This window comes from Melanostigma gelatinosum (assembly GCF_949748355.1).
Source record: "Melanostigma gelatinosum genome assembly, chromosome: 2".
In the NCBI taxonomy this organism is placed as follows: Eukaryota; Metazoa; Chordata; class Actinopteri; order Perciformes; family Zoarcidae; genus Melanostigma; species Melanostigma gelatinosum.
The window spans coordinates 31,675,029-31,693,096 of NC_136635.1; the positions used below are offsets into that span (position 1 = coordinate 31,675,029).

General features: G+C 44.0%; 1 protein-coding gene across 1 annotated transcript; it reads right to left on the reverse strand.

Annotated features, from left to right (window-relative positions):
- Window positions 1-10,154: 10,154 nt before the first annotated feature.
- foxr1 (forkhead box R1) lies at window positions 10,155-14,899 on the reverse strand (the record flags this gene model as incomplete). Its single annotated transcript, XM_079291954.1, has 6 exons — window positions 10,155-10,183; window positions 10,309-10,541; window positions 10,645-10,772; window positions 11,958-12,020; window positions 13,430-13,599; window positions 14,779-14,899. 6 exons carry the CDS (start codon window positions 14,897-14,899, stop codon window positions 10,155-10,157), a joined length of 744 nt encoding a protein of 247 aa, XP_079148080.1.
- Window positions 14,900-18,068: the final 3,169 nt, after the last annotated feature.

An 18,068-nucleotide genomic window follows, 5' to 3' on the forward strand; every position in this document is an offset into this window, starting at 1 on the left:
TGTGAGGAGAGTGACTAGTTTAGAGACTCCTGCTTGTTATACTAATCATGAATGCTGCTTTACACTGGTCTATACTCTATATATCGTAGCGTTATGTACATTAATTACATTTTATTGTACATAGGCCTTTATTTATATTTGTTCTTATATTCCTTAAGATCAATAAAGTACTCTGACTCTGATAAGAAATCATAAACTGTCGTGAGCTTTAAAAATAAACAATGACGGTTAATGCAGCTTCATTCAGCTTCATTCAGCTTTATTCCCTGAGTGACGTCATTTACAGCCGAATCATCATCATCTCACTTTTCAACAAACCTCTTTAACAAGCTCAATGTCAAAAGTCAAGTTGACTTAATTGATTCGTTATTTTTTTAGTTTTCTGCTGAGTTCAAAGTAGCAGAGAAACAAACCGACAGTGACGTCATCAGTACAGATGATGAATAACTGAACGTAACGTTTAAACAGCTTCAGCTCGATGTTTCGGGGGACGAACACGATGATTCTGGAAACATTGATATACTTATAGAACCCTTTGGACCTGAGAGGCCCCGGTGGGGGTCTTTTTAGAAAAGTGTAGCATTCAGCGTGTCGTAGAAAGCATTTTTCATGAAGAAAAAAAATTAATGCTCCAGACACGTTAAATATCGAATTAACGGAAAAAGTCCGAGCAACATCATCATACCAGCCATTGTAAACACTGCAAATACAATTATACATGAACTAATATCATATCTGGAAGATTTGCCATAATTATGGCCAAAAATCTACGAACTATATTCTCTGTATGGATCTCTCATCACGAAGCAGGGATCGCACATGGCGGATGAGTACATGTAACAGCCTCGTGATTCGACCCCGCGATGATCAGCGTCGTCGAAATTACACTCTTTCAAACCGTTCAAAAGTTATGGGTATATATGCCAACATCAGCCACAGGTCACGAGAAAACAAATTGGGTAAAAAAACTTACGTTTTGGTGGTTTTGGAGATGAAAAACGGATTTAATCCAGAGGATTTTGGCGCAGCTGCTTCCTGCATGTCCTCCTGCATGTGTGTGACTGATATCAATGCGCTGCCGGAATGAATGACAAAATGGCAGACGATTCTGTGAGGTGGACCAATGCATGTAGGGATGGGGGTTCGCCCAGCATTTCTCGATTTTTAGTGAGTAAACAGACCCAGATACGATCAAACACCCCCGCATGGCTCCCGTTAGACTATCCCACATCGAAAAAGGTGTTCCATGCATAAATCGGCCAATCACAGGCCTTACCAGGGTCACACACACACACACATTATGATTCATATATTTTTATGATTGACAGATATGAGACTCATAACTGCTCAAAATGATTCCAAATGGTGTCAAACTGCTTTATTAGGACCAGTGAACACTCTTAGTGATAAGAAAAGTGAATATATAGTTAATATTTAGTTATATAGTATATCAAATTATAATACAGCAATGCAACTGCTGGTTCTGAAAATCTAAATTTTTCTTGAATCAGACCATTTATGCTGGCCTGCATCACTCAATTGAAGTCAAATATGTTGTGGGGACATGTAAAACGTGTTGTTCTATGTCTGTGGTGTATTTGTAGGCCTAGGCAGGCATTATTTTAAAAACAAATGTTCAATACAAGTGCTTTTTTTCAGGCGAACCTGAAACTTTTTCAATTTGAGCTGTGCCATAAGTGTATCAGTTATTAACCAGTAACATATACACAATATTTACACAATTCAACACATCTCACAAGTGTTACCTGTATTACACCATCAAAATTATTAAAATAGACCTTGTAGTTAGAGCTGTGGACTCTCTTGAGTATGGGTATGCAATTATCGAGCAGAGGCCTAAAAATAAGGCGAGGGTTCAAAAGGATTTATAGAACATATAGAAATCCTGCAGAATGTGGCGCCAACCGTCAACTGCAAAAAACAAACAAAAACATGTAATCTAAATGAATTATATGACCATTACTTTAGATAATAACAATTACATCAATGAATAAATATATAAAAACAGGTTTTGTTGATTATAAATCGACTGGCTGAATCTGGTACACTGCATTCCTTCTCTTTGTGTTTTAAATAGTCCGTGACACATGTAATAAACTAAAGTCATCTTAAAGTAACGTTTTCTCTTCATGGTCGCAGGAGATGAAATAAATGCACCGTAGAGTCCGGAGGAAGTGACTGAGCAGCAGCCCGAGCACGAGGCTGTAACGAGTTGTGTTGGATCCGGTTACTGTTCATCAATAAGATACGAACCCTCAGAACAGGAGCAGCTGCTGGAGGCCGCCAGCTGATGGGTTGAACAAACACAGGACTTTCACCCAGGAGGCCACAGTTTGACTTCACGTTTGAAACCAAAGGCTAACTTTGACTTTATGGTTGTTCCGCAAGAAAGGTCTGCAAAGGGCAGTCATTTATCAACAGTTATTTTACTGTTTCATTATTTTAACACAGCTGCTGCTTTTAACATGTTGTTAAAGCTCCAGATATTCCAGGAAACCAAACGCCGTCGTGTCCGGGTTCATCATCCGGAGACGCTCTGTGAATTTCTATTCACTGGAGCTAAGAAGCTGTGAACCCAAAATAAACAGATCAACTTCAATAAATGTACAAAAAGTGATGCCGAAATAACTCCATAATGATGCAGGTTCGTAAAAAGTCTCAATTCATGTTTTGTTTGTTCTCTCCACAAGACGACAAGGAAACAACTTTTTAAATGCTTGTTTTCTGAATGGAGCTCGGATTGAACGGTGCTATGCTAAGCTAACAGCAGCTCCAGCAACACTCAACATGAGGTCATCTGGACGTAAATACGGCAGCGTGGTGATTGTTTATATATTATATGAATATATGTTTTCTCCCTGTCTGGTGTGAACGCAGCCCACAGATGAGCGATTGTAGATTGTTTGAGCCGATGCGTCTCCTCAGCTCTCTCCATTGACTTTGTCTTCATGTTGCATTGTAATTGTGTGATCGAATGTTTAAATCACAGTCGGGTAGACAAAGCAAGTCACTCTTTAATAAGTTTACTTCACAATTTGAGAACTTCCTGCACGTGTTGGGCCTGAAAGGCTGCAGCGTCTCCCTTCAGGTCCCAGACGGCCGGTCCGTCTCTCCTCTCACGGAGGTAAACGTTGCCAGCTGTCCCATGAAGACGGCGCCACAAAGCAGGAAGGCAGGAACTGCAGATCCCAACCGGACAAATGAGGGAATGGATTCAAGGTGAGTGACGACAGGGAGGAGCACTCAAGAGCCAATCCCATGAAGGTCAAAGAGCTGGTTGGAGACGGTTTGCAGCTCGGAAAAGAGACGTCGCCTCAAGAGTCTTTGTTTCAATGCAACAATTGATTGATGCACACGGATGCCATGTGGGAAAATAAGAACTCTCAAACTTTGTTGCAACATGAAGTGGGTGTAAAGTGGGCGACTGTGGCTAAGTGGAGAGCAGGGCCGTCCTTCAATCAGAGGATCGGCGGTTCGATCTTACGGCCTTTCTGTTGTTCGTCGTTCTGTAAGTTCTGAACTGTTGGATGGATTGAAGCTTTGTGCAGATATCCGTGGAGTCCAGATGATGCAAAGAAAACCTGAGAATTCGTGTTCCTGTGCACGAAACCAATAGATTGCACTTTGTGACAAACTGAGATGCATGTTAGCACGCTGAGGTGAGGAGCCTCAAAGAGCTGCAGAATCCAGTCCGAACACATTTTAATACTCTATAAAGAAGAAGACCTGGTGAGTTCAGAAGGTCAGCTTTTCTTCCTGTGTGGGTTTCCTCTGAGGACCACACAGCTGCAGACTCGTGTCTGTATCTGCCTTCATCAACAAACTAAACTCTTACGTCAGCTTTTCCAAACGGAGGCCACAATGAGTCAGCTCCTTCAGCTCCTCCACCTTCAGCTTAACTTCGTATCCGTTTAACCTCCGTGTGACGCACATCGGTTTCATTTCTCTGCACCAAATCTCTAAATACTTCGCTCATAACGAGCACACGCACGCACGCACGCACACACGCACGCATGCACGCACACACGTGAAACATTCATGACTCAACAGCGTCATTAAAACACAGGGAGGGATCAGCCGTCAAGGAACAGAAAAGTCCAAATCTCACCAACTACGACATCGTTCACCTCGCTTTTAAAACCTTCCAGAGATTCTGCTTCTCCTTCACTTTTTTATCCTGTTTCCAAAAATAGAACTTTCTCAATTGTCTCAATCATTTCACTCCCAAGATAGAGGGAGCGTAATCCCACCAGCCTGTTGTACCAGACATGCTGTGTGTAGAGGCGTGTGTGTAGATGTAGAGGTGTGTGTGTAGAAGTGTAGGTGTGTGTAGAGGTGTGTGTGTAGATGTAGAGGTGTGTGTGTAGAAGTGTAGGTGTGTATAGAGGCGTGTGTGTAGATGTAGAGGTGTGTGTGTAGAAGTGTAGGTGTGTATAGAGGCGTGTGTGTAGATGTAGAGGTGTGTGTGTAGAAGTGTAGGGGTGTGTAGAGGTGTGTGTGTAGATGTAGAGGTGTGTGTGTAGAAGTGTAGGTGTGTGTAGAGGTGTGTGTGTAGATGTAGAGGTGTGTGTGTAGAAGTGTAGGTGTGTGTGTAGATGTAGAGGTGTGTGTAGAAGTGTAGGTGTGTGTGTAGAAGTGTAGGTGTGTGTAGAGGTGTGTGTGTAGATGTAGAGATGTGTGTGTGTAGAAGTGTAGGTGTATGTAGAGGTGTGTGTGTAGATGTAGAGGTGTGTGTGTAGAAGTGTAGGTGTGTGTGTAGATGTAGAGGTGTGTGTGTAGAAGTGTAGGTGTGTGTAGAGGTGTGTGTGTAGATGTAGAGATGTGTGTGTGTAGAAGTGTAGGTGTGTGTGTAGAAGTGTAGGTGTGTGTAGAGGTGTGTGTGTAGATGTAGAGATGTGTGTGTGTAGAAGTGTAGGTGTGTGTGTAGATGTAGAGGTGTGTGTGTAGAAGTGTAGGTGTGTGTGTAGAAGTGTAGGTGTGTGTAGAGGTGTGTGTGTAGATGTAGAGATGTGTGTGTGTAGAAGTGTAGGTGTGTGTGTAGAAGTGTAGGTGTGTGTAGATGTAGAGGTGTGTGTGTAGAAGTGTAGGTGTGTGTAGAGGTGTGTGTGTAGAAGTGTAGGTGTGTGTGTAGAAGTGTAGGTGTGTGTAGATGTAGAGGTGTGTGTGTAGAAGTGTAGGTGTGTGTGTGTAGAAGTGTAGGTGTCTGTAGAGGTGTGTGTGTAGAAGTGTAGGTGTATGTAGAGGTGTGTGTGTAGATGTAGAGGTGTGTGTGTAGAAGTGTAGGTGTGTGTGTAGATGTAGAGGTGTGTGTGTAGAAGTGTAGGTGTGTGTAGAGGTGTAGGTGTGTGTAGAGGTGTGTGTGTAGATGTAGAGGTGTGTGTGTAGAAGTGTAGGTGTATGTAGAGGTGTGTGTAGATGTAGAGGTGTGTGTGTAGATGTAGAGGTGTGTGTGTAGAAGTGTAGGTGTATGTAGAGGTGTGTGTGTAGATGTAGAGGTGTGTGTGTAGAAGTGTAGGTGTGTGTAGAGGTGTGTGTAGATGTAGAGGTGTGTGTAGAAGTGTAGGTGTATGTAGAGGTGTGTGTGTAGATGTAGACGTGTGTGTGTAGATGTAGAGGTGTGTGTGTAGAAGTGTAGGTGTGTGTAGAGGTGTGTGTGTAGATGTAGAGGTGTGTGTGTAGAAGTGTAGGTGTGTGTGTAGAAGTGTAGGTGTATGTAGAGGTGTGTGTGTAGAAGTGTAGGTGTGTGTAGAAGTGTGTGTGCCGGCCGGCTATGTCAACAAATCAGACTTCACAGTTTCAGGAGAGGGAGAGACTTCATTCAGTGCTCAGGTACACATTACTCTACATCTTCACATGAATACCTATACAATGTGCTATATTGCTCCTTTAATGACACACAAAGACTTGATCAGTTATTTTTTAATGACTATCTTTTACTAAGCTGATACACGACTACGTCTACGTCAAAGTCTGCAGAAAACATTTCAGAGTGAGTGATTAAAGTTTGATGAAACATGATTAAAGTTATTCCATGAACGTATTCAAACCCTGCACATCTGTATGACCTGATGCTCAGTATGTGCTGTAACACAGGAAGTTCCTCTTCTCAGTGCAGTCGGCGAGCAACAAGCCGTCCGTGTCGTTCTTGGTCAGAGCTCCGCAGTGCTGCAGTACCGGGGGGCAGAGCGGCAGGTCGGGGAACGACATGGGCGCCCCGTTCACCCACAGCCAATCACCGGCCAGGAAACGGAGGCCCGCCCACACCTGAGGACAGGAAACCACTCATGAGTCATGAACCTCCAAGAAGCATTTTTCACCCAAAATCCTCCATCATTATAAAACAGACGTCTATAAAAAGAAAGGTAATATCCCCCTGAACAGAGCACCTATGAAACACCCCGACACTCTGAATGTGAACCCACCTCCTCGGTGTCGGCCTCCTTCACCGTGGTCGTCAGGTCCTCGTGGTCTGGCCCGGACTGCACGCTGACCAGCTCGTAGCGGAGGCCGCTCTGGGAGGGTGAAGCGAGGGCTCGGCAGTGCTCCAGCGCCTCCTCCCACGTCTTGTTCTCCTTCACCAGGACCAGGTTGGTCCTGAAGCAGACGACGGGAAACCGGTCGGAGCAGTTCTGGGTGGACATCGTTTTGTCCTGGGAGGAGATGGAGACGCAGTCGCCCCGGACACTTGGCTCTTCTGATGCCCAACTGCTGTACTCCGGCAGCCCTGAGCTCCACTTCCACGTTCCCCCTGCAGAAACACAGAAAGTGTTTGGTGTTTGGATCAACGGTAGAAAGGTTTTTACTCCCTTCTACGTGTTTCAGGAGGCAGAATCAGTTGAATCTAGGTTGAATCAAGGTGTTATGCTCTGGGGGCCGTTTAAGCGACTGGCTGTCAGTGTGCTGGTTTAATCAGGGCTGTAGGCCGGTGAACGACTCTCTGCACTGAATGCATCAGAGTCGTTCAGAAAAGCACGACAGGTTGGAATTGTGTTCACCTTCTCGGTGCAGTCCGGTCCAGACGGGGAAGTCCTGCTCGACGACAGCTGCGTTCACGTCGCCGCTGCGTGTGAGCGATGCCAGATCAGTGGACCGGCTCTGGCAGTACTGCCGGGCTTCAGCCCACGTCTTCGACTGAGGCAGGAAACTGAATCGATCGCCGCCGGACTTTTCACAAAAGAAGAAGGCGTGTTCCTCACAATCGGTGATATAAAACCTTTCAAGAGAAATATTAAACACAATTACAAAGAGGAAGAATGTGATGCAGAAATACAATTTAAAATAAAATATTTCAGTGTTAACAGTTGACTGCATTTGTCATTTTAGGACCATTCTATTGTTTTTGATTATTCAACTCATATACTACAAATCAGAACATTGAGAGGAATATAAAAATGTAAACATTGGTATTGTTATCTCCTTAGAAGGGGCGGGCACTCTAACATCTGAGATATGTTCCTCTTACCTGCAGTGTATTTATGAGAGCAGATTGTTCTGGTGTGTTGGAGATATTGGCTGTTAAAGACGTCTCCCTTCTCTCCACAGTGGGACTCTACGTCCACGACTACATTTAGAAAAGCTCAACAGAAATGTCTCTTTCCAGAAATCACGACCCGGTTACTGAAGATAATCAGACTGTCGTCATATTATATCGGAGAGAAGGCCGACGCCTCTGCGGCCGATACCTCCAACACTCTGCAACGCACAGCTGAACTTCAGATGGATAGAGTACTACAGGTCAAACATCTCCACGTCAATCTAACCGCTTCAACGTTGTCCTGACCCGTCGCTGGTAATCAGGTGGTGGTTGAGAACGCTCGAGGCGTTATCTACGCTCTCTCCAAAGACTCTGCTGCATCTACTGTACACCGACGATGGACAACTGCAAAGCATCCAAACTATCCCTTCACGCGTCACTGAGCTCCCTCATTCACTGCATGCATTCACTTCTGGACCTCCTCCACTGCCACACATCAACAACAGCAGATCAAAACGTTTTAACTTGAAAGAATTGAGTTCGGCGGCTGCTTGAGAAAATTGATGAATATAAAACAGAATATAGGAGATATAAGAACGGTCTCTCATTACCAGCTACTGTAAGTGATGCCAACACATCCTTTGGTCTGCTGGTCTGGCGGCCAGTTTTCCCAATCATAGTGGTCTGTGGTGCTTCCATCAGTCCACACCCAGTGATTCCCCGTTGTTCTGTACAGACCGACCCAAGCGTGATAAAACTCCAGGTGTAGTTCATCGAACGTCTTAAAGGTGGCCAAGTCAGTGGAGTCGTGAGGCAAGCTGTTCGGATAAAAGAAAAGAATAATAATCCAAACAGCTTTAAATGCAAAGTGATCCGTCAGAATACAAGTGATTGAGTGCAGATATTCTGCCCCCCCGCTGGCAGTGAGTTTCTTTCAGTTACATTTATTGTATTCTACCAGGACGGACAACGAGAGGTGCAGGAAAGTCACCTCAGAACCTCGACTCTGTCATGTAGACGGCAGATTAAATACTAGAGCGCTTTCCCCGACAGCGACGCCTCTATCTGCACTGCGAGAACTCGTTTGAATGTAACAGACATTCATTTATATGATACAAACTGAATCATACAAACAGTAGAGGACGTCTGCGTGTCTCTAACAAAGTATTGGACACATTTAAACTTTGACCTGATGATGGCGCTAAATTAAAAGTGATGAGAATGTTGAAGAGTTCATTCTGTTACCGTCATTACGCCTCATGTGCGAACAGATTTGTTTCTTGAATCTCATTTGAGCTCATTCCTCTGATCCACATCTTAAACTGTTACGTATGAACTCATTGATTTGATGAGCACTTTAAGCCTCCTGTTGATGAGCCGGCTCAGTGCTGCTCGGTACGTCTGCTCACATGAGACTCTTGTTATTCTGTGAAGCACTTTGTGCTGAAACTCAAAGTGCTAAATAAACACAATTATTAAAAAGACCTTCTTACGAGACGCGTGGAGTTTCTGTTCATCGACGCGCCGCTGTCATTCTTTAGAATTACTTCTCATGATCCCGTCAGCACATTGTAATGAAGAGAGAAACCCACCTCCTGCAGAAGCTCTGAGCCTCGTGCCAGTTGTAGTGATCGTGTTTGTAAATGTATTCTTTAACCACCACTGATCCCAGTCCACACACAGCACCGCAGAGGAGGAGGAGGAGGCAGCTCTTCATCGTCATCGTCACAAATCTGTTGTACAAAGAGCATAAAACCTCAGGCAGATTAAATACTGAAGCAGATTTGTGAGCATTTGTGCTCATTTTAAACAAAACCATGATTCAGGAAGCTTTGTGTCTTCGTGTTGTTACCGGTGCCGGTGCTCGTCTCTCGGTGCTCGGTGACAATGAGCCGGTGCTGCAGCTGAACATCTCATCACTCTGAGTTCCACGTATCAGAACAGTCATTTGACTATTTGACTGGCAGACACACTTAAAACAACTTTCTCCACAAACCATTTGACTGTTGGCAAATGAAGCAGACATTTACCTACAGACCTGCAAATACATGGATATGTTTCGTCCAAGAGACGCAGAGACGCTGGAGAAAAAAGAAAGACAACTAAACTGCTGCATCATGGTGTTTGGAGTCACATGACGCCTTTAATGTGAGGACGTCCCCAACAATCAGGATGTCCTCAACCAAGACGTCGTCAGGAAGTCTTAATGACGGTTGAAACAGTTCAAGCAGTTCAAGCACTCTGCTCTAAGATGAGATAAAAACACGGAATATGTGCGTTTTAGACGCGTTTAGACGAAATATCCTCAACTTTTCAGCGTCAGATAATCTCAAATGTCACACAGCCAATCAAATCAGGTAAGAGGCGGGCTTAACTACTTCCTTCCTGTTTTGATGCCAGTAGCTGCGGTAGGGACGGACAATGGCAGATAAAAAGGTCGACGTCTGTTAATTCATGACGATGAACTATATCTATCGCTTGCCTCCTCAAACTTAGGACGTAGTTCGTGACGTTTTAAGTGCTTCTTTTTATGATAACCTTTGTTTTAAACAAATTATAAATGAATAAATAATATTCATCAATAACGGAGAACAAACTTTGGGGATATAAAGTTTTATTACGCATTGAATTGAACTCTGATGCCTTTTTACACCTGCAATCACAGAGCGAATAAACTCTGAATTTCATCTGAAACAAGAAGAAAACGATATTTAGTGAGAAATATCTTCCCTCCGTCACATGAAGCAACTCACTGAATTCAGAGCACCGTAACTAAAACCTTCAGATTAAAGAATAAATGTAGTCGTGTTCACCTGGGCGGGACATGCTCCTCTCCAGCTGCTTGAAGGATTCCCCCGTCAGCGTGCCGATCTCGTCCTTCAGCCGGCGGTGGCCGTCCAGCGTCAGGTGCCAGAAACACGACTTCCTCTTGCCGTCTCTGCACAGCTGGTTGCAGGTCTTGCGGAAGCTGCTGTTGAAGCACAGGTTGTGTCGGATGGTGTTCTTCCAGCCGTCTGGAGCCGTCTGGAAGAAGGGGAAGTGCTCTCTGGGGGATTGGATATATTCCGGATTATTACCCAGAGATTGGAGCTTTAATCTTCACAGAAACCTGTTGGCTGTGTGTTTGCCCAGACTGTCAACACTCTGACCTGGTGAAGTTGTAAATCTGCTGGACTTTGAGGCTCCCAGTGTGACTGTTCTTGAGCGCCAAGGCGATGAGGATGCAGTAGTTCACAGGTGGACGAGGCCAGCATCCCGGCTTCAGGGTCTTACTGTCCTGGAAGCAGACAGAAATGAATAAAAACCCATCTGTTGCTCGTTTTAATTTAAACATTGCAAACTGCACACGTTTAGCTTTAATGAACAGAAAAAAGTATTCACTTCTCAAGGATATTTAAGGATCTTTAAATATCCTTTAGATCTGATTCATAACATGGACTAAATAAGCAACAATCAAAGTTAAAGTTACGACAAAGAACTGTCATTTAGTGTTGATTTTGTCATCCGGTGGACCGGTCTCTGCTGGAGGACCTGGGTCTGTCCACGGTGGACCGGTCTCTGCTGGAGGATCTGGGTCTGTCCACGGTGGACCGGTCTCTGCTGGAGGATCTGGGTCTGTCCACGGTGGACCGGTCTCTGCTGGAGGATCTGGGTCTGTCCACGATGGACCGGTCTCTGCTGGAGGATCTGGGTCTGTCCACGGTGGACCGGTCTCTGCTGGAGGATCTGGGTCTGTCCACGGTGGACCGGTCTCTGCTGGAGGATCTGGGTCTGTCCACGGTGGACCGGTCTCTGCTGGAGGATCTGGGTCTGTCCACGGTGGACCGGTCTCTGCTGGAGGATCTGGGTCTGTCCACGGTGGACCGGTCTCTGATGGAGGATCTGGGTCTGTCCACGGTGGACCGGTCTCTGCTGGAGGATCTGGGTCTGTCCACGGTGGACCGGTCTCTGCTGGAGGATCTGGGTCTGTCCACGGTGGACCGGTCTCTGCTGGAGTCTGAGCTGAAGGAGGTTCTGGTGAACCTGCATGAGTTCATCTGGTTTCACCAGAATCCGACCCGGTGGCTCCGATGACGAGCATCAAGAACAACTCTATAGAAACAGACCATCTTCTCTCTGATGGTCTCTGTACTGATGGAGGTCTGTAGAGGATCAGGACTACACTGAGACTGGTTCATATAGAGGACCAGGACTACACTGAGACTGGTTCAGGACCAGGTAAAAGTTCCTCACAGTGACTTTAAAGTTAAAGTTTAGTTTTAAGTTTAACTCTCAAAAAGATGAACTTCTTCATCAGATTTCATTGACAGATTGAAAACATCAAACCAGGAAGAAGAGAACAGATAAAACAGGAAGACAACTTTGTGATATAATTTATAAAATAGGTTTTTAAAGCCTTTAAAAAACAGGTGATCATAGAGTTCCCGACACCGCACCGAAGGAACTGGATCAGAGTTCTCACCCGGATATTCGGGGTTCTTCCCTTTCGTCTGGTCTTCGCTGGTCGACGACAGACATCTTCATTCTTGATCCCGCAGTCAAAGACATTCATAACACACAAAACACAAACTGTGAGTGCAATGCATCCTGGGTTAATATTAGTGGAATAATCCTGGAGTTTGTAAAAGCATGGTGTTACTTTACATTTTGAGAATGGAGATTAAATCCAGCTAAACGTTTTGAACTCTTATTAGAGCCGGTATTATTATATTATATTACTATATTAGGAACAACATAATGCATTACTGTGGGAGTGATATCAGACCAGGTTTGCTTTGTGATTGGATGTCAGGCAGGTGACCTACTTCACCTCAACCAATGAGCCCAAAAAGCATCGCTGAGATCGCCCGCGAGAGGAGGTCTCGGACCGAAGGTCTCGAAGTGAACCCCGAGTGCGGTTTGATTGCAGTGACCGACCCAGTTGCAGGGAGGGAACCAAACACAAGTAAACGACAGGTTAGCACGAGTGGGAGAGGAATTAACTCGGGACTTCTGCTCGACGTGCAGAATGTCTAAATAACCAAGACATTGATAAAGTCATCCGGGATACACTAGTGAAGAAGGGATTGGTGTGCTCAGAAGATCGAGGCATCTTCTTACACAGCCCTCAGCAAATAGATCAGTGGAATAGTCTCCCAAATAAACCAAATGGAGACCCATCCGTAGAAAAACTACGGAAAGCCGAAAGGGACAATAAACGCGTCGATTTTCAAACATGCTTTTTTTTCAGTGAATGAAGAGAATTACAAAGCCCAAGTGTCCACCTCTTGCAGTGACCGAACCCAATATATATCTATATATATCTATATCTACACTACGACGATTTAAAAGAGGTCGTTTTAAAAAGACAAGGCAAGCAAGGGGATTATATTATCAGGCAAAATACTCTTTTAATTCTCTGAACATCACAGATCACATCTTAACACTTGCAGACACTTCCATTCCTTTGGTCTGGCTTAACTCTTGACCGATTGGTTTCAGAACATTTGAGCTTACTGGCTTCATAAAAACAGAACGGCAATAAAAACTGCTTTAAAACGGCATAGAAAGCGTTTTTAAAGTCCCTAAGTAGAGCGGTAGAAAAGCAGAACGTTCTTGGTGAACAATGCAACTAAATGCTAAAACAATGCAATTCAAATTTCCATAAAAACATTTCTTTTCAATATAAAACAGATCTATAACGCTACAAGAGGTCTAACATTAAGGGGACCTTCAAGACAGGTTGCAATACTGTGAACGTGGCCCTGATGTCTGCAGAGAAGACCATACCATGTCGTCAGTGGAGCAGAGTGATTCTGATGTCTCCAGAGAAGACTGTACCGTGTCTTCAGAAGACTGTACCGTGTCTTCAGAAGACTGTACCGTGTCTTCAGAAGACTGTACCGTGTCGTCAGTAGAGCAGAGTGATGCTGATGTTTGCAGAAAAGACTGTACCATGTAGTCAGTGGAGGGTCTCTGGGTCTCTGCCGGGTTCAGCTGAGCCGTCTGGATTCCCTCATCAGGTTTGCTGACTTCCTGCTGATCTGGTGTGTTTTTTCTGGACGGGATCGGGCAGACGATGTTGGGATCCACCAGCAGCCACAGGCTTGGCGTCACAAAGGTGTCTGAAGGACGGGAGTGTATCCAAAGCAGACATTCAAGGTGCTGCAACAAGTACCTCCGTGTAATTTGTTTGGCAACGTTTTTAAAGTTTCAGGGACTAAAAGACGGGGAAAGTGCCGTGACAGTTGGGTTAAAAGCTCAGGAAAAGCTAAAAAAAAGTGCACTTTGATTCGTCAAAATTAAGTCGACCCAACTAGAACTACCACGTCATGGTTGTATTGTCCACCAACCAGAGTTCCTTTACAGCCGCCTTGGATACATACTACACGATCAGGGGAAGGTCAGGATATAAAAAGCATAAAGCATATACTCAGAAATCAATAGTTAAAGTGTAATCGAAAGATAAAGTGTATGATCGTTACATAACGAATGTTTAATACATAGAGTGATTTAACAAATGTAAACCTGATAATAATAATAATGTGTAAACCGTGGTGGAGTTTCTTTATAGACTAACGTGAAGTCATGTGACCGTGGTGGAGTTTCTTTATAGACTAACGTGAAGTCATGTGACCGTGGTGGAGTTTCTTTATAGACTAACGTGAAGTCATGTGACCGTGGTGGAGTTCCTTTATAGACTATGGTGGAGTTCCTTCATAGACTAACGTGAAGTCATGTGACCGTGGTGGAGTTCCTTTATAGACTAACGTGAAGTCATGTGACCGTGGTGGAGTTCCTTTATAGACTAACGTGAAGTCACGTGACCGTGGTGGAGTTCCTTCATAGACTAACGTGAAGTCATGTGACCGTGAGACTGTGAGAATATTTTCTGTAATAATCACAAAATCCACTGGTAGAATCCTATTGGCTGTTTGTGGAGGGAACCAGTACAAAATAACTTCCTGTTGGACTGCAAAAACACGTAATTCCTGCAGCATGAAAACAAGGTAAATCCTGGATCAGCTCACCTGAGGTTTCATCGTAAAAAGTGGTTTCCTCTTTTCCTGTTGAGGCTCTGTCAGAAGGCCTCTGGACCAAGTATTGTTCGTCATCTGTCATCAGTGATAGATTGAAACACAGACAACATTGTTCACTTTTAAATCTGTTGATTCCATCGGTCTCTTTAACGATAATCTGTGTTTTAACTTCAACATCAACTACATCCACAGTGGTTTTAATGGGAGTGAATAACAATCATCTTTTGACCTCCAATGAAGCCAGAACAAAGAGTAACCAGTCACCGTGGTAGAACTGGTCGGTGGTAGTGGCCAGTTTCAGCTCCTTGTCCATGTCCCAGTCCGTCAGGCCCACAGTGCCGTGCAGGTGGGACAGTAGGCCTTTGGTTTTCAGATGGAAGGTCATCGTTGGATGCTCTCCGGTTCACTGAAAAGCAGCCTGATTGAACTCAATCACACCTAAAGAGTTTCATCCTGCAGCTGTATTTGAATCAAATAAATCGGACTGTGTTTAAAACACTTAATGTGATAATTACTCTGAATGTGAACCAACTGGGGCAAAATTGCACCCGATTGATTAAATTAATCCACCTGCTGTGAACAATGTTTCCTCTTTTATTTAAAAAAGTACTATATTTACCTCAGATGTAGTACAGTAAAAAGTACAATATGTACCTCTGAGATGTAGTATCGTAAAAAGTACAATATTTACCTCTGAGATGTAGTACAGTAAAAGTACAATATGTACCTCTGAGATGTAGTACAGTAAAAGTACAATATTTACCTCTGAGATGTAGTACAGTAAAAGTACAATATTTACCTCTGAGATGTAGTACAGTAAAAGTACAATATTTACCTCTGAGATGTAGTACAGTAAAAGTACTATATTTACCTCTGAGATGTAGTGGAGTAAAACCACCTCCATACCGCCCCCTAGTGTCTGTGTCAGAGTGATATCTGGCCAATCCAAAGACGTAGATTGTAACCGCCCACTTACTGTCAAACATTTTTTTTAACTACTAGCAAGGAGCAGGTGAATGACTCGCCAGCAGAATAGCAGTCCCTCACTCAGGGAGGAACCCTCGCGCTCAAAGCATGGTTTTCTGCTCACAGGCTGCAATTTAGCCCGCGCAAGCAGAGATATTCTGATTTTTAATGCGCTTGCTAAAGTAATATACATGCGCTCAGTGGCGGCTGGTCAATAGAGGGCCATGGGGCATGGCCCCACCATGAGCCACACAAAAAAATAAAAATTATATTAATCATAAATTATACTAATTGTCAATATTTGTGTTTTTGAACTATGGAATGTACCCAGTAATGTGTGTAAAATATGATATCTGCGCAAAATATATGCTTTTCCTGCTCGTGCTCTCCTCCTGTGTGCTCTCTGCTCGTCCTCTCCTCCTGTGTGCTCTCTGCTCGTCCTCTCTGTCTGTGCACGACACTCTGAGAACGCGCAGCTTGGGGGGCCTGATCGTTTTGGCCCAAAAGAGGCGGGTCTATGAAGCCGTTTAGCCAAGTGCTGATTCAAGATATAAATGAGTGACATACAATTGAGCCAATCAGCGCCCTCAAATAGATTCAGCGTGGGCCAGAACGATCAGACCCCCTCGCTGCGCGTTCTCGTCAGGAGAAGTCTCTACGCGCGAGCACGACTCCTCCAAGACCCGTTTGAGAGGAGAACTTTGAGGAGATTCTGCAGCCAAAGAGCTGATATCAGATCAGCCTGACCTCACAATCAGACAGCAGACTCGCGGGAAAGGGAAGCAGTACATGAAGCTTCTGTACTAGCTGTACACCAGACAGGTTAGCTAGCTGGATGATGTCATGCTAATCATTTATTTAGCTTTTTAAAACAACGGGGACGGATCCAGCACGGACAGTTACGGGAGTGAGTGATGAGGAGGTAAGGAAACATGAGAACACCAGGGTAGGGAGTGAGGGATGAGGAGGTAAGGAAACATGAGAACACCAGGACACACATGAGAACTCTGTCAAGCTAACGGAGTTGTACCCCAAACCGGACAGTTTTTAGCTAATGTTTCAATACAATGTTGATAAAAATGATCGTGTAATGTTTTCAGTTGATTTAATGGCGTTAAACTGAAGTTTAACTTCGTACCTTTCAAACGAAATGTTGTTGTAATTGTAACAGTTAGCGTTGCCTTTACCAGAGTCGTTAAAACGATGCTAACACCGGTGAATTAGCCGTGCACTGCTCTTGGCCTAATCCGTACGAACTTCTATCCTCGTTGTAAACACTGGCTGCTGCTGGTTTTTCGGGGATATTCGCTTGTTCCAGGGTCGCAAAAATGACCATCAATGCTGTCAACACATCCGGGACCGTAGTTCTGTCCTTCACAATAAGATATCACGCTTCAACAACTCCAAATGATGCAATAAAAGCTCCTTAATTTCCGTTTGAGCTGTTTTAGCGTCGCCCGAGCGTTCTTTCTGCTTTCTCTCATCAAAGTCACTTTCCTATAGTATTTAGACATATAAACATCCATATATATTCATGAAATTTGACACATAGATTATTTGATATGTATGAATTAATATTATTTACGTTTGGTTGGCGATCGTCGAAGAAAATGACAGCGAAATGACCGGAAAGGGCGTCACGACGGAATCGTTCGAGACAGGCCAATAGCAGCTAGCGCCGACCGAGGCAGGCCATCGTTACGTTACATATTAGACAAAGTGAACATCTTTTCTTCTACATAGCTGTCCTCAGTCTCATCTGCTTAACTTGGTCATGGAGGCATCAACATGTAATAGAGATGTTAAATTAACAGTGAAAACTCATCATAGCTTAATTTAACATCAGTATTCATAATTACACTTCATGTTTACTTCTCCTGATCTTTACCTCCTATAACAAGGTCCATAGGGGCATCTCAACAAATGAACATGTTATATTATATTATATACGTGTTATTTACTGATTGTTTTCGTGTTGGAATACATGTTAAATATTTAACTGCCAAGTAATAATGCGTGTTTGATACTTACATTTTTTTTGCATTAAATCATACTGGGATGTTTGCTGAAATTGATAGGATGCCCTACCTAGAACATGTTCCACCAGCCGCCACTGCATGCGCTGCTGTTTGATTTGCAGGCACTGGACCGCTACACAAGCGTGCTTCATATTCCCGCTTTTAATAACCGTCAAGGTCTCCGAACATATGATACATACACTGGTTTTAAACTGCCCGTGTGAAGAATTAACATATAAGAGTCGGTTCATACTTAGCTAAAGACTGGTCGCTGACCACTTCTCTGTTTTGAGAGAACGACATGTGTGAAATAACTTCTAACTCACGTAATTCGCCCACTCTTCCTCGTCTTTCTCCCAGGTGAATAAAACTGTTCGGAATACACAAATTTGATTGGTTGAGCTGCATCACGTTATGTGAATTACAATGCATGTAATTGGTCCAATTGGTCGGCGTGTTTCCGGACCGCGAAACGAGTACCGTAAAGGCTGGAAAAGCTGTGCAGGTTAAAACAGAAACGCTCCGTCAAAAGACGAAAACATGGACGCCGGTTTCAGAATATTGAAGAAA